Here is a 17,425-nt window from a genome sequence, read left to right on the forward strand (position 1 = left end):
AATAGTTAATTTGATACTAATATCGATATATTTTTGTCAAATTTTTATGATATTTTCAAACATATATTTTATTCAAAAATAAAAACATCATCGTTTTCTCAAAATCAAATAAAACAATATTATAACATCGACTAAGATAAAGAATAAAATAAAATATTAAAATCACGATGTATCTCGTTGCATTGCACGAATACGTTTCTAGTATAAGATTAAAATTGAGATGCATCCGGTATTTCATAAAATGAATTATGGAAATGTTAAAAAAATTACACCCTGCCCTCACGCGCCTTTCAGAGCGTGGGATCAGTGAAAGAAAATGATCGTCAAGAAGTCGTTGAATAATCGAATTGGTCTTCTTTCCCCTTTTTCTCTCTATCCGGGTGTTCTACATCGACGGGCCGGCGGCACTGTCAAGAACCCTAGTTCCCTCCACCCTTCTCCATGCTTTAACCTTATATGTAAACACACAATTCAACGTTTCAGATCGATTTTGTATATACAAACTCTATATATAGTGCCGGTGGTGGTGTTTCGGGGATTTTTGCAACAAAAAGAGAAAAATTAAAACAAAAATGCTCGAAAACCCTACCGATTCATCATCCACGGCCAACATTGCCACCGTCAAACGCTATGCTCCGCCTAATCAAAGGTACGCGTCTTCTCTCTGTGTACATGGAATTTTGGGGTGAATTGATTTGGTTGATTTTATGACACAAATCGAGGTTCTATGTTTTGTTTTATGTATATGAAGGACTCGGTCTCTCGGAAGGAGGAAGTCGGGAGGAGGTAAATCCCTGTCGCCAAAGATTTTACTTGTTTATTACGGTTAAATCATGATGGGAGAAGTTAAATTTACTTGCACAGATACATATTTAGGGTTTGACATATGTAATTTAGGGGGGTTTCAGCTCAATTGATCATCGTGTTAGTTCTAGATATGGTTGAAAGCATGCATCTTTTGATTTCTAAACTTTCACACCATGTCCATCCGTGATCTAAGGCTCATTTGTTGCCAAACTCGAAGGCAACAAATGAGCCTTAGATCACGGATGGACATGGTGTGAAAGTTTACAAATCAAAAGATGCATGCTTTCAACCATACCTAGAACTAACACGATGATCAATTGAGCTGAAAACCCCCTAAATTACATATGTCTTCGAGTTTTAACTACAAAGGTAACAAATGAACCTCGGATCCGCGGAATAGACATGGTGTGGAAGTTTATGTTTTCTACAAATCAAAAGAAATGTACTTGCAAACAAATCGCGAACTAAACACGATGATCAATTCAGCCGGGAAAAACCTAATAGCTAGCAAAATTACAAATGTCAAACCGTAGGAAGGTATAAAATGTGGAGATAGTTCACAAGCAATGTCAGGACTTTAGCAACGAATTCTTAATCTTTGTAGAGATATTCTGGTAGTCCATCACCATTTAAGGAAAATATGATTTCAGAGGTGCCTGGTCACTTATGTGGCAGTGTTGTTGGCAGATGTAGCACCTGCCGACATAGGATCAACTTTGTATAGGATAATAAGCTTCTAGATTGGTACTCTGTGCAGCCATCTTTTAAGTTATGAGCATGTGTAAAGGCTTAAAATGGAAGTTGGGCAATATTGATAAGAAGTACACATTTTATTCTCCTAAAAGTCTTTCAGGGTGCGTTTTGTACACGGGACAGGACAATACAAAACTTGTTGTCCCATGTTTGGTGGGACATTAGAGTGGGTAGGACACAACCTAAGTGGGACAAATATGCATTTTTTCTGTCTCTCCATGATAGGTGGAACAAAAATCATGGATCTGGGACAGACAAATAAATTACTAAACTAGCCATTTCAAATTAAAACCGTAAAACCTTCTATAGTTCTTTCACCCGCCTATCTCACTCTCGTCTGTCCAGTCTTGTTCTGTCAGTCTAGTCCTATCCACGTACCAATATGACCCTCATAGATGGATGATATCCTTGTTGAAATTTGTCTGTGTGATCTTAGAACTTGAGTTATGGAGACAATCTTATGTTAATGCTACTGTGTTCTGGATGGTATATGTATGGTTTGTATGGCTTATTAGTTCAGCAAGTGGCTTATCTGGCCAGCCCATGAGGGAGAATTCTATCCATTCAGCCAACAATTTTCCCTCAACACCCTTGGAAGAAAAAGATACAGTCTCACTTTTTCCATTTCACTGTCGTCCTCACAACTCTTCCTCCATTGATCTCCTCCATTCGTAGATTTTTGCTGTAAAAAATGTATTTTAATTGGTATTTGTTGAGGAACACGGTATTTGTCACTTAATCTGAAGGGTAAAATAGTCAATTATGTCATTCAGACCGTTTATTCTAACACAACCGAACGACAATTTAGCCTAATCCATACAGACAGCTTAATTTGTACAACGCTTTATGAAAAAACAACCGAACAAGCCCCTAAGTACATCATAGGAACAGGGAACCATAGCAAAAGGTCTACATCATGAGATTAAACATGATTAGTACTGTGTCAGTATTTTAGGTTAGACCTTCTTAAACAAGAAAATGGTTCGAGAGTCCTACGATGCTGAGAGGGACCACTGTTGAAGCACAAATCTTTATTTCTTCAAACATTTAATCATCAAATGTGGCTATAAACTGATTTGTAGTGTACATGATACAAAAAATACAAATGGTATATTCTTCATTAGGATTTATGTAGTGAATGATGGTGTTTGTTGGTCCTAACAGCCTCTTCATACACTCTTCATCTCAACAAGTGATAAGTGACACTGATGATGTGTTTGTTTTTCATCTCCATAAATTCTTAGACTAGACATATTCTCCAAGTTTAATTTTAATGGACTTGCTGAATTGTTGAAAAAACCGAGAAAGTATGTTTATCAGTATGATTAATAATAATTGAAGGGTTAAATTAAGTTTGAGAAGTATTACAAGCAACTAATTATATTAATTTTGAATTTGAAAATGGCATTTCTTTTACCATCAAGTATTTCGGCATGAATGCAGCAATAGAGATTCAAAATCAGTTGATATAGTATAAAATGTATTCAGAAGGTTAATATGGTCAAACAAAAAGCATGTATCCAGGTTTCTATTCCAATTGACTAATTGATAATAACACTATAAGAGATCTTCATAAGCTGATTGGTTAACATTTGCAGATAGATTGGAACGGGCAAGTAGTTACGGGAATGATGGAGATAAAAATCAAGTTGCTGCCTTAAGAAACGTTCCTATCCTGGATCATGCAGATCCACCACGTTTAATTGCCTTGCAAGGATGCTGTAGCAGTGAAGCTTATCAACTTCTGAACAATCGTATGTGTTTTGATTACTTGTTATTTTATACCCCCTCTATCCTGTGATCATTGAAACACTTCCTCTCCCAACATGTACCATGAAAATTGCGATATCTCCTTATTGGAGGTTTGCAATTTGTAATTATGTATTTGCCCGGTAGGGGCAGGTTCTGGTTTTGGGACCAACCATTCATGTTTCATTCATGATGAATGTTGTGAACTTGTGATAGATATTCATCATGAAATTTATTCATAATGAATATATATGATATTCAAGATGAATAATATTAATGATTATTCACTATGCATAATACGTGAAATAGTTGGTTATCAGGTTCTCAAAATATTTATGGTTCCCATTTGAACTTTCCCTTTCCGTATATATCATTACAAACAGATGGCTGGAATCAATCTGGTCCCAGAAGATTCGTCAATATTGTCTTTATTGAAGGATATTTTCGAATTTTGACAATGGTTTTCATGATCTATTTAATGATGCTGTAGTAATATAACTACATGTATTCTGTAATGCAGGTTGGGCAGCTGCTATGACTGCATATGAAAATCCCTCAACTGATTTTGCTGGTAAGTGAGAAGAGTTTAATTTCTGATACATGATTTCCACCTTTCTAATCTTCCCTATTTAATACTATTAAACGTTACTTTGTGTTCTCCAAACCTTTATTACGAAGGAAATGAAAGGAAAGAGAGGGAAAGGGGTGGAAGTAAAAAAAAAACTCGTGTTCTCGAAACTTTTTTTGGAGAGAAAGCAAAGTAAACAGAATGAAAATAATGTTGAGTTTCTATTCAAAACTTTCCTCCCCGATGTTGGAGGAAAGGGAAGGAAAGGAAAGAAACTAAAACCCCTTAAAAAGATTATTAAAATTACCAAACTATCCTACCTTTCATTATAAAGGATAAAATTTAAAGGGTATTTTTGTAAAAATGATATATTTCCTTTCCTTTCTCTCCTGTTTGAGAACAATAAAAATTATTTTCTTTTCTTTCCTTCTCGAGAACAGAGACAAAAAAATTCCTATTTGGATGAATGGATGCAATGAATATGCTTGGTATCTTTGTCCAACATTATTTGTTGTTGCAATTTTTTCTTTTTTGCCAAAGGGTCAATGGCCAACGACATATGAGTTAACGGTGGATCCCAACCTTCTTTGAGGTCAAGAGTAACCTTGTGTTTGTTTTACCATATATAAATATTTAAAAGAAATGCAGTATTATAGCTTTCTATATTTTACTACTTTTTTTTGCATTTTCCACCACCTCTTAATGAGATTTTGTTGTTTCTTTTTTCTGTAAATCTCTACCCTCTATTTCATGATGCTACTGTAAAACTCCAAATTCGAATGCTTTGAAACATCTTGGCTGCAAACTGTGATATTCAAATGAAACTTGATTTGCTAGTCAACTAGCTTAAACGAGCCCTTGTTCGTTTTGGTTGTTTGACATTTTCATTTTATGGATCCTATCAGACCATGTAACAAGAGAAATGCGGTAATGGGCCCATTTAGTTGATGCGAGGAAAAATGACAATAAAAACTGATCCGGTATTTCCCACTTGAAAGTAGAGGTAGGGTCTGGGGCAAGCTGTACACAGCCTGTCCTCTTATCCCAAATAGATATGCACGAAAAAGCCCAAGCCCGAAACCGGGCAATGGCCTAGCCTGAAAAAGCCTGGGCATAGTGAACCTTAAGCCTGGTCCTGGCCAGGCCTCAAAGCCCGACCTTAAAAAGCCTGGAAAATCCAGAAAAAGACCCGATTGGGCCCTTTTTCAACCCAAAGCCGAGCCTAGTCTAAACAAGCCTGAGTCTTTTTCTGCTCACTGAAAATGGTCTAGGAAGGCCCGAGTCTTGTGCATCTCTAATCCCAAAGAGTAGATTGATTGGTTCCTTGAACTAGAAATATTGTACAAATCGAAGCTTACCTTTTCTTTTTCTCTCTTGTGTTTTACAGAGCGGCCTGTTATGTATTCAGGAAATACGGCATCAGCATGGGGACAATTCAGACTTCCTCATCAGGTTAAATTTACAAGTGTTCGTTGTTGTTCTTTATTTCTCCCTCTCTAAACCATTATTTTCATTTGAAACTTTTTCAGATGATTTCTCCGACATCGGGAGTTGGACCTTCAGGCCCTCAGATTGATTTCTTAAGCGAACTCAGGCGAGCATTGCGAAACTCAAATCCCAGTTCCGACAAGTAACTATGAACTCGAATCCTATCGTTTTCGGACATGTTGATCAGTCACTGTTGTATGTGTTCTTAACTTTAATTTCTGCTGAATTTTATGCCAAGGATTTATTTGTGCTGCTTTTGCTTGTTTTAAATGCATTTGTGCATAAATTTTATGATACTTTATATAGTTTATACTGGTAAAATTTCCATAAGATCTAAGAACTCCAAACCAATGGTACTTTTTTGGGCCTAGGCCGGGCCTTCCAAACCCGTTGTCAGTGAGCAAGAAAAAGACCTCGGCTTTCCCCCTGTTTTGTGGTTGAAAGAGCGGCCAATAGGGATTTTTTAAGCCATGCTTGGGGATATTTGATTGGTTTTCCATTAAGTCGTGTATGGATAAAGCTATGTGTGGATTAATCTATTTGTATAATTGAGAAGGTTTTTGTTTTGGAGGGTTTTTCGTAGATGGAAGGAGTATTCTTTTTTTAATTAGGAGGGGTAGGTTTTGAAAAAACTTGGCTTTCTGCATATAGCCCCTTCTAGAAGCTTACCAAATAAGTCACTTTCTTTATCATTAAGCCACTACCAAACTGTATAGTTCACCAAATAAATTGTGAGCCCCGTTAAGCTGTTAATCGGCTTTTTTCATGCCACTAAAATTTTGGCTTGACCGGGCTTTGGGGCCTGGTCTGGACCAGGCTTTGGGATCACTAGACCGCGGGATACCTCACATTGTGAAGAAGCCCTCACATAACCAACCCCATTTTTTAGAATAAGCTACTCATTTTTTGCTCGTGGGTCCCACTTCTTTTCTTTTGGGGGGGAGGGGGGAATAGCAAAAAGCTTAGGTGAAAGAGCCCATTGTGGATGCTAATGAAAACATGAAACCACCAAAGAAGTGGTAATGAAGGTGAATGAAGGCTATGAGATATATATAAACATTGTGCTTACAGCATCAAGAACTAAAAAACTTGTACGTGGATGACGCTGTGCGATTCTCGATTTAGGATGGTTTCTTGTTCTACTTTTGCTGGGAATCAAGCTGGTCACGGCCTCACAGGTTACAAACTTTATCAATCTGTCCAAACGGGAATTATTCCTTGAGCAGCTAGACGCTTTTCGACCCAGAATACGAGTAGTTTTGCTGTGACTTTTTTCTCATCTACGAGAAAAGGTTCGACATTGCTTGCGGTTGACCCATAGGACGATAGCGAGAACCCTTTCGGACCTGTTGGAATGAAGATAGGTATCAAGTGGTGGTCATGAATCTGTCGATGAAAGAACGGAAAACTCACCAGTGATGTTACCATCTGGGAAGAATGCCCAGAATGAATAAGGGGTACCCTTCTTCCAGAAGGAGCCTTCTAGCTGTATATAATAAACACATGGAGAATATGAGTATAAAGTAGAGGCAGCTTGGAGGCTATGTTTAGCAAACTAGCAGTTAATAAACTAGTCATGTTTGGTAAAAACTAGTCATGTTTGGTAAAAACTAGCTGAGTAGCAGAGAAAATATAAGAAGCATTTATAAAATATAAGGGGCATAATTGGAAAAAAAGGAAAAAAACCACGCTTGAGTATTGAGCTTAGGCTATGCTTGGCAAACTAGCTTATATATCAGTTGTTGGTTTGATAAACTAATCACGTTTGGTAAAACTAACCGATAAGTTAGATGACGCAAAATGACCTAAAAGGAAAAAGGAAAAAGGAAACCTGATAAGCTATCTGAAGTAGCTTTTTAAAAAAGCTAGCTTATGGCTTACCAAATGGGGTTTTCTCAATCAGCTCAAAATATAAGCTAGTTTATGGTTGCCAAACAAGACCTTAGTCAGTTTGGGCTTGACCTGTGGCTTGCCAAGTTCAGAATAGCCAATCTTGAACTTGGCTTTGGCTCAGTTTCTACAACTTTCCTACTTCAAATGAAATTTGGTTTAAACCCTTAAACTTGCAACTGTACCTTTGTAAAACCGCAACTAGAAGTCTTGTGGGTATAAAGCTCGGTAGATTCGGCAAATTTTTAGCTTGTGGAGCTATCCAGTTCCAATCCCAAGCCATACTAGGCTTGAGAATGATTAGACGAGTTAGGTCGGGCTTGCCAAGTTTTTAACGAGCCGGTTCGTCTAGCCTATATCACTTCTTCGTGGTATATGTTCATATCAAGCAATCAAAGATAACAAATTGAACCGATAACCTACTTCAAAGCTAGTCCACGGAGACCCTCCGTGTCAACAAAGGGAATTGGGGACCCCTTGGCATAGCCTGGGTTCGTTCCTTGGTCAAATTCGAGTCCCTTGAGGCCAGTGGAGGTTTTTCCTACTATTAACTGGCTACGTCCAAGAGGCGTATCGGATGTGATTCAAGTTAATTACTTTGATGATCATCCTCTAGATATCCTTCATTTTGATGGAAGTATTTGTATGTTGATTAGATAAGATGACGGACTGACAAACCTTGTTATCCTCGAAAAACAACTGGAGTTGAGAGATATCTTGTTGGGTTTCTAGAATTGATCTTAGTGAAGGAATCACATCCTCCTCCATCATCTCCGGCAATGACTTAGCCGGAGCTTTTGCTGCTGGTTTTGGCTTCGGCTTGGCCGGAGCAGCAACCTCTTCTTTCGCAGCAGGCGCAGAGGGTTCTCCCTCTTTTTCCTCTTTCGTTTCAGCAGCAACTAAATTCAACAGGAGTAGAGTAGAGGATAAGAAGAAAAAGCGTGCAAAATTCACGAAATAAACCCTAAATGCAGAAACTGCTCTGAATACCAGTGAATCAGCAGCAACTGAGTTCAAAGTAAGATACGAACAATAAATTGAGTAAAATTCACGAACTAAACCCTAAATATCAGGAACTGGTATGAATACCAGTAGAAGCAGAGGACGATTCCTGGACTGCATAGCAGACAGCGTTCCGATGCGAACCGACATTTTTAGTTGCAATCTGCACCAAAAATTGATCAACAATTGAACAACAATAACTAATTAACTCCCATTGCAGAATAGGAATCGTACCAGAGGGAGAGAAGAAGAAGTCGATTTAGGATCACGAGAAGAGTGTGAAGAAGATGAAAAATTCAAATTTGGTAATGTAATGAATCCTCCGGTGGTTGGCATTCTTATGGATGATGATGATGATACATACAATTTCATCATGATGGTTGTCTGTAAAATTGTTAGGGTTGGAATGAGGGATGAAGAGAAGGAAGTGGGGGTAAGTTCGTTAATGACATCCACAGAGTTTGGAGGATTTGGTACCACTGAGTTTTGATTCAGTTCCCCCCTCTTTGTTTGTTTCTGTATCTTCATAATCCTGGCTTTTTTAGGGTAAAATGGTTTTTATTTGTTTATATATAATAATTAAATGAAGCTTCACTATCTATATCTATTTTATATTATAAAGTAATTGACAAAAAATTTAAACATTATTTTTTATGTATGAAATATTGTTTATTGATACATATTATTTAAAATTCAAGATTACAAATAAATTATGTATGAGTACAACTTATTAAACCTTTATTTTTAAATTAAATCGATTTATTATTAAAATTAAATTAAATTATAATATTTTAAATATAGAATAATCGTTGAGTTTAATAAAATATTTAATTATTATCTTTATAAAAAAATATTATTAATTCAAAAATAAATCGATTTGTTATTGAACTAATTGAATTCTTAAGTATTATTTTTATAAAAAATTATATTACTAAATAAAAAATAAAACGATTTATTATTAAACCTAAATTAAATTATAATCAAAGAAATTATACAAAAAACGAGAACTTTTAAATAATTAATTTGATACGATAATATCGATATTTTTTTTTCAAAATTTTAATTACAGTATCTTCAAAAATATATTTTATTTAAAATAAAGAAGTAAAACTCAAATTCTACGTTCAACTTCAACATTCTTATTTTATTCTAAATTTAATTTAAATATTCAATGTATTTAATTTTATTTAAAGTAGAAAGTAATTTTGTTCTAGAAATTTTAAATTTTGTTTATTTATTTATTTATTTTTTAAATTAGAAAATCTATTAAAGATACTGATAATAACTCATTTTTATAATTTTGTTGAGGAGCTTTTTGAAAGATTTTTCTTTGAATTGTTTCAACAAGTCTAGATGGAGATCAAAACTATGACATAATTAGACTAATTTTTCAGTAAATGGATTGAACTTGTTGCATCTAAAGACTACAATTTGTTTTATGTATATCTAAACTAATTCATTTCGTCTCATTAGTTTGAATTTGGACTCCAAAGGTCAAAAATATCTAGAGATCCTATATTCAAATCCAAGGGGAAATAAAAATCCTCTTGTGGCCACGGATGTTCGAATGTGGTGACTCCGAACCATCCGCAAAGCATGTAATCGTCTTGATATTAGTCGGTTCGCATAGCATGTTGTATATCATGGTTAATAAAAAACTTGATTCATTTTTACAATGTAAAAGTTAAATCGTTGAACACAACAATTTTCAAAGTTACAATCAAATTATCTTGATTCGACTAGTTTTGTTTTTTTTTACAAAGGTTCATTTCATGTGTGCATTCAATCGGGGGAATGAGGAGAGATGAGAGAGAGTGTGTTCTTTATACACGATCATCGACGCACATCATCTTACTGATGATTTCTAGATCTTAGCCATCGGTTAGGGAGGGGAACATGATGTTAAACCTTCACCGATTCGTAGATTGTGGTGGATCATTAATAATGTGAATGCTTTGTAGCTCAACACCATCGTTCCCAACACCGCTTGAACCACCACCACCACCACCGTCAGGGCCATCTTGGCTAGAACCATTGGTCGTGACGTTTAGAGCCTTCTTTCTTTTGGCTTTCTGAGCCCAACTAGTAAGACTTGTTTGTATACGCTCTTCAAATATCGACTTCTTGAAATGACTTCCCATCTACATATCACACGACTACTGTGTCAATTTCTTGGCGTGAACTCAAAATTACGGTTTTTGACCTTAGAAGTCAACGATGCGGGATAGGAACTTGAAAAAACGAAACAAATTACCTGTGTGACAAGCGCGTAAAGCGGTAGAGTACTGTAACTACACAAAACTTGAATAAACACCCTAAAACAAAGAAAGAAAACAACATTTTTACGATATAAGTTAATATTTTAATCATAGCACGTAATATTTATATGTTGGACCATGTTTGCTTTTCTTGGCGTACAAGAAAAACCAAACGGGAACTAAACAACGGTACAATAATTTAACTGTCAAGAAGGTCCTCAATGACACTTTACCCAATAACGAGTCTCGGAATCATGTAACGCAATTTTCCCATTATGCACGAGTCGAGGCCAAATTGAACCTATTGACGAAAACCGTTAGATGTCAGTTTCTTTCTATTTATAAGTACTACTTTTGCGTGGAAGCGTTTTCAGATAAACTTACCAATATCCAGAAGAAAAACGCGATCTCAAAAGCGTTTTGGAAGAGGATAAAATGTATTAGTAGAAGAATGATCCTTGGCCGACGAAACCAAAAGTGGTCGTCCGAAGGTTTTACCGCCACTTCGCCTTCTATGGCTACGTGCTTCTCCGCAACTTCATGAGCCAATTGAATGATTATGTGTTCAAGTTTCGTTCCCACGAAAAATAGCAACTAAGAAAATCATGAGATTTACGTTTATCACAATGTTTTGAGTTATTTCACACGTTAAATAGTGTTCGAGTAAACCTTAATACAGTTGTATCACTTTTCAACCGTGTATTGTGTGCAGGAATATATATTCCTTAAGGGTGTGATAGGTACAATGGGCATGATATGACATGACAGAACAAAAACCTATTCCACGTTTGGCGTGACATTAGACTGGGACTGAATAGGACAAAAATGCATTTTTCTGTCCTTCAAAATAGCTAGGTGGAACATGACAAAAATCAGAGAGATGAAGCAAGATTGGTAAATTACTCATGTCAAATCAAAACCCTATGAGTTTCTATAATTCTTTCACCCGTATACCTCACTCTCACTTGTTAAGTCGAGTCCCGTCCGTATACCAAATGCACCCTAAGAGGATTGATTTGTGAGTATATGATGTAGATTTTTAGGTGGATAACTTACGATTAAGGGAATAAAAGCTATCCAGAAATACGTATGCCAACCTGCGCAAAACCAAGAAATGAGAATCGTATTTCTCATCAGTATGGACAAGTATCTAAGACTCGATGTTAAATCAGTACTCTTATATAGCCGATGCACTTTATCTATAGCTATTCTCATCAAATCGAGGGTATATTAAGTTAACCAGACCAAACAAACTCAATATGTCCCGATGACAGAGCTCTTTAGTTAATCAAGAAAATTAAAACGACAAAATTAGCGTAAATGGATGTATCAGATTTTTAGCTTATGCATATAGAGTCCCAACGAAATACAAACCACGTGAAGGGACCTCATGGTGTGCTGACACATGTGATAATACACGTGAAGGGACCTCGTGGTGTGCTGACGACGGGTCCTGCCACCTAGGTGGCACCAAAGGTCGTCTGCGTCTCTGAATTAGCATCACATGTGACAGATTATTGTACCACATCAAGAACACCCTTATCATATGTTAGAATACACATGAGGGGGCCTATTGGAGTACGGGAACCTAGGTCGCGACAGGTCATTCACGTCTCTAATTTAGTATCACGCCATTCACGTCATTCACGTCTCTAATTTAGTATCACATGTGTATCATATGTGATGGAATATAATATCACATATGATTGACTATTGTAAAAAGGTGTTGTTGTGTACTCATTAACTAAGGAAAGTATTGCATACCGTATATATTCAGCAACAAGAATACGATCACAAATATCCACAAGTACCAACTACAACCGATAAAACCTTAAATTAGCAATTGTCGAAAACACTTTGCATGCTAAAATAGATACTTTTAGAACAAATAGCAAGAAAATAACATATTTATTTTTTTGTTACTATTTTGGTTAACGTACCTTCAAAATTTTCTTTTTGATACCTAAAATTTGACATATTAAACATAAAATTACTTTTTCTATTATTAACCTGGATATCCAACCCGCTATGCGAGCCGACTAATCCTAGGACGACCACCTGTTTTACAGATAGTCCGGAGTCACCGCATCTGAACCTCCTGATACTTTTAACCTTTGGAGCCAAGCTCAAACCAATCAGGAACCACCTTTGTGGTTATAAAATTACTTTTTTTTACATCATGACTTGGAAATGCTCGTTAAGATCCGGATATGTTAACGTGACATCAATATTTTTTAAATGTCAACTAAGCAAAAAACACAGCAAGTCATTGAACATTTTTTTTTTTTTTGAAAAAATTGTAAAATTTGTAATAGCATAAGCACCTCGTTAGAAAAACAATACAAATTTAACAACCCTTTAAAAAGAAAAACTCAATGACATGGATTTTTTTGGCGTAGTTATCATTTAATATACATACATATGTAGAGAGACAATGTCTCATTTTACAAACTCAATAATACGTACAAACTTACAACCAGTTTTCATGTATTGTTTCATATAAGAAACAAAACTTGTAACAAATGCAATGTTTATACAGTTTAGTTTCATACATGAAACAGTCAGTATGTTTTTTTCCATGCACAAAACAATCCTGGTGTTTCATATACGAACAACACTATATAGACACTGCATTTTCATACTGTTGTTTCATATGTGAAACAACAAATGAAAACTTGTTTCAAGTCTGTACAATTTATTAGGTTTGTAAATGATTATGCTCTCTCTCTCTCACTACACGTGAAACTTCTCGCCTTCTCGCATGATCCTTCCCCTCTCTCTATGTATATCAAACATGCACGTCAAATCAATGAAGCTCGATCCTAGTCAATATTTACAAACGCAGCAAATAAAATAAGTATTTAAATGTCATGAAAGTAGATTCTACTTTCATAAAGTTTGACCTACCTTTTAACATCAATGTTTGCCAAGAAAAGTTGGACAACAACAATAACTATGACAAAAGTATCACAATAGGAAAAAGAACCATTTATTTCAATCTTTTTATTGTGTAGGTTTAAATTTCCAAAATTTCACTTACCTGATACCGACGACTTTCTTGAAATCGTCTTCGAGGGCCCGTACCATATACTTGTGAAAATTAAACTTCGGGTTTCCCCTGCAATGTGTCTACGGAAACACGATAACTGTTGGTGAAACTTTGAAAAAGATAACAGAAAAACAATGGGCATGTAGAAATAGTTACCGTAATAAATCCCAATCGTAGAGCTGCATAATCTGTTTTGGTGACTGATCCATAGAATTGCTTGCAGAAAGAATGCTTCAATAGAATTAAAGAACAAAATTAGGAAAAATAGACAAAAGATAATCGAATTTCAGGTAAAAGGGCCTTTGGCCTCCCAGAAGATCAGGGATTCAAGTTTATTTGTTGCATTTGCGGTATATAAATGTTATATACTTCAAAATGAAAGTCTCTTTTTGTTTTATTAAAATTGCAATGGTATCCAATCTGGATGTTCAGAAAAAAATGTGTGGTTCTCCTTTTACAAGTTACATATGTTTAAAGGATTTATTTATTTTGTCTGCATCGAGTAGATTTTAGACATTTGACAGATAAAACTTACATAAAATTATGTGTCTAATGAAGACCAAAATGTATCAAAATCATAAATGGCTCTAAATAACTCATTATGGCCTAAAGATAATGCCCAAACGACAATAATAACTTACCAGCCAACCTAAAATCGCCGAACGTTTGCCAAGACCCAAGAAGCGGTTCTTGATGAAATCATGATCTCTAACATGGGTGAATTCTGGTTCAAGATCTGCAAATCATCAACATCACCACAAAAGGAATGAGCTTCTGGTAGGAAAACAAGTAAAACAATGACATAAATCGTTTGCCTCTGGCGTGTAGCTCTGTTGGCAAAGTGGGCAAGGCGACTTTGTCCAAATACAAGACATCTGCAGTCGATCCCAGCCACCTAGCCTCAACTGCTGAGTGAGCCAAAAAAATGTCCCCTCACATTGATATCCTTTGAGGTGGGTTCTGTGTGAGGCCGGTCAGGGTTGCCGGTAATCAACTTTTGGCCTAAATATTCGTTTATATCATTTTCCTCCATTTTGTTCAAATAGGAACCACGATAAAGTTTTCATGTCTCTAAGACAATGTTAATAAGACGCCCGAAATAAAAATGTTAAATGAACTAAATGAAATGTACTGAGGTCAAAAAGGATAATCTCATGGTAGGTGATAGAGTTCTTATAGGGTGCATTTAGTACCCAGGCAGGAAAGGACGGGATGAGAAAGAGTGAGGTAGGCGGGTGAAAGGATTATGAAAGGTTTTAGGGTTTTAATTCGACATAGGTAGTTTAGTAATTTACCAATATCATCTCATCTCCTAATTTTGTTTCACCTATTTCGGTGTTTTTGTCCCACTCAGTCTTGTCGGGTCTTTAGTCTAATATTGCACCTAACGTGAGACAACAAGTTTTTATTTTGTTCTGTCTTGTCCCAACTCCCATCCAATGTACCTATTAGAGTCTCACACTAGCTAGACTTGGACCATTTCCTCTCTCTCTCTCTCTCTCTCTCTCTCTCTCTATATATATATATATATATATATATATATACACACACAACTATACAAGTTGGAACCTCCCTCTCTCATCAAGGGCTCTATTGGAGAATAAATTTAGGGTTTCACATATTCTCACATAGTATCATAGTCAAGGTCTAACACTCTAGGGACTCAATGCTCTAAGCCAATTTATACTCGTCTAGCCCCCTCATCCATCTTGCCGCTTCTCGACACTCCTTTGTGCCTATCTAGCCTCCATTAGGGGGGTGTTAGAGTCCCACATCAGTGTTTGGGACCATTTCTTATGTTGGAACCTCTCTTCTCTCCTCAAAAGCTCTTTTGGAGAGTAATCTATAGGGTTTCACATATTCCCACAGTACCAAACACACCCATAAAGCTGAAAACTTGGCTCCTAATTGTAGGTAGAACCCACAAAATGAATAATGACTAACGAATAATGGGGGAAAAATGATATAAACCGATATTTATAGATTGTAAAATTATAATAGTAATAAACCAAACCAAATAAAACTAACTCACTGTATCTCACTCGAAAGTTTGACATGATGTCTACTCTAAAGAGTAGTAATCTACTTCAAATTACCTTTTGAAGGGTCAAAATTATTTTCTCTGATAGACGTTTCCCAATGCTTCCATCGGCTGATCTATCGTGAAAGCGATTTAGTAAAGAAACCATTGTATGCAAGCAATAAAAAAACACAACCAGACCGTTTATTAACCTTCATGCCTCCAAATACAACGGTGAGAACAGAAAAGGTTAGGTGCACGATAGCTAGTATGAAAATAAAGATGTGTAGATGATGCAGCGCCTCGTATGATAACAATGGGACCTTGTTCTGTTGGAGGAAGAACGTAAAGAAAAAACAAAAAAAAAACGTTAAAACTTGATTTGATGTTTCTTGAATCGTTTCGAATCAAAAACCAAATGCATAGCAGTTCTAGTTGCTGGCTTTTTTTGATAAACATAATATATGGCAAAACTCACACATGCCCTTCATCTTTGGTGAGACTCAAACCCTTGACCTCCAAGAAGGTCGGGATCTACCATGTAATCCAAATGGGTTGCTAGCCCTTTGGCTAGACTGATTACCTTGAGAGCACAATAACCCACTGATGTTTCTTTGTCTTCGAGCAAATTGCGAAGAGTAGGTGACTTAGGATCTGTCGAGTCTTGTTTTACGTTTAACGAGCAAGGAAGAAAGTGTTCCATAGTATTCTCGTTCACACAAATCTTGATGATTCTAGCTTGGCAAACAGATAAGAGTAGTGAAACGAACCCCAACAACATCAACTCTGCATCAAAACAGTAAAGTTAACCAAGTGCTGCTAAAAAGAGTTCATTGCGAGCTATTTGGTTGGTTTCCCATAGTACTGTGTGGATAAAGTTGTCTATATAGATTGGGAAGGTTTTTGTTTGGGACGGTTTTTTCATAGATGGAATGAGTGAGTTGTTTTAATTAGGAGGGATGGGCATGGAGAGAACTTCGCTTTCTGCATAAAGCTCCCCCTAGAAGCTTATTGAATAAGCACTTTCTATATCATTAAAAGTCACTACCGAACAGTCATGTATAGCCTGTCAGTCCCATTAAGCTCGTTAAGTTGCTAATAAATAAGCCCATGGATATGTGAAACCCCTGAATTTCTTCCTAAAAAGACTTTATCCATATATGTATATATAAAGGTTCGATGGTCTTTATCCATATCCATTTGACATACCAAACATGCCCTCAGTACTAATATCATGCCGAATATGCAGAAGACCATTTCTCTCTAAAAAGCTTTTGGGAGGAAAAGGAGGTTTCTATGGATATTTTGACACAATGTTTGACTTTCAAAAAGAAGAATACCTTCCTTGACCTTTTGCAGAGCTTCAAAGAGCGGCTTTTTGCCTTCCTTTTGCAATTTCTGGACACAAGGATTCATTATAGATACTAAATTTTACACAAATTTTAGATGAAACTGCACCAATTTTAAAGTTATAGACGAACCTTGCCGACGTGGTGTAGTAGCCGTTCGACGGCGAGGGAGACGCCGACGATGACGGTACAGACGGCGGCTACAACCCATGTCGGTGTAAACTCTAACGACGTTCCTTCTCCTTCGTCGCCCGCCATGATTTAGGTCGATCTACACTGGAATTGCAGATTTAAACACGATCGGAACTGTTTTCTCTAATCGGTACCCCATTGTCGGTTGATTTTTCACCAAAATCCAGAGATCATGGCTGCTAGGGTGAAAAGACGTTCGATCGATACGCAGAATGGAAACTTGATTGCAACGAAACAACAACGATTATAGTGAAATGAGAAGATAAACAGATCATTGCAGGAGATGGTAGGAAATAGGAG

The 17,425-nt window shown here is 36.4% G+C and overlaps 3 protein-coding genes across 3 annotated transcripts; 1 reads left to right on the plus strand and 2 right to left on the minus strand.

Annotated features, from left to right (window-relative positions):
• The first annotated feature begins 336 nt into the window (after window positions 1-336).
• LOC112518716 lies at window positions 337-5,635 on the plus strand. Its single transcript, XM_025126508.1, has 6 exons — window positions 337-649; window positions 752-786; window positions 3,159-3,314; window positions 3,830-3,880; window positions 5,265-5,329; window positions 5,407-5,635. Exons 1-6 carry the CDS (start codon window positions 573-575, stop codon window positions 5,509-5,511), a joined length of 489 nt encoding a protein of 162 aa, XP_024982276.1. The 5' UTR covers window positions 337-572; the 3' UTR covers window positions 5,512-5,635.
• A 713-nt stretch (window positions 5,636-6,348) lies between these two features.
• Window positions 6,349-8,745, minus strand: LOC112518183. Its single transcript, XM_025125795.1, has 5 exons — window positions 8,492-8,745; window positions 8,345-8,420; window positions 7,934-8,154; window positions 6,779-6,851; window positions 6,349-6,711 (listed from the first exon to the last, which is right to left on the minus strand). The coding sequence occupies exons 1-5, from the start codon at window positions 8,630-8,632 to the stop codon at window positions 6,557-6,559; spliced, it is 666 nt and encodes a 221-aa protein (XP_024981563.1). The 5' UTR covers window positions 8,633-8,745; the 3' UTR covers window positions 6,349-6,556.
• Window positions 8,746-10,167: 1,422 nt separating this feature from the next.
• Window positions 10,168-17,191, minus strand: LOC112517862 (MLO-like protein 1). Its single transcript, XM_025125233.1, has 14 exons — window positions 17,066-17,191; window positions 16,925-16,982; window positions 16,168-16,370; window positions 15,797-15,913; window positions 15,661-15,721; window positions 14,206-14,300; window positions 13,721-13,795; window positions 13,556-13,644; window positions 12,280-12,329; window positions 11,572-11,612; window positions 10,900-11,109; window positions 10,749-10,816; window positions 10,512-10,572; window positions 10,168-10,398 (listed from the first exon to the last, which is right to left on the minus strand). Exons 1-14 carry the CDS (start codon window positions 17,189-17,191, stop codon window positions 10,168-10,170), a joined length of 1,485 nt encoding a protein of 494 aa, XP_024981001.1.
• Window positions 17,192-17,425: the final 234 nt, after the last annotated feature.

This window comes from Cynara cardunculus, assembly GCF_001531365.2.
Source record: "Cynara cardunculus var. scolymus isolate 2C chromosome LG 9, CcrdV1, whole genome shotgun sequence".
Lineage (NCBI taxonomy): Eukaryota > Viridiplantae > Streptophyta > Magnoliopsida > Asterales > Asteraceae > Cynara > Cynara cardunculus.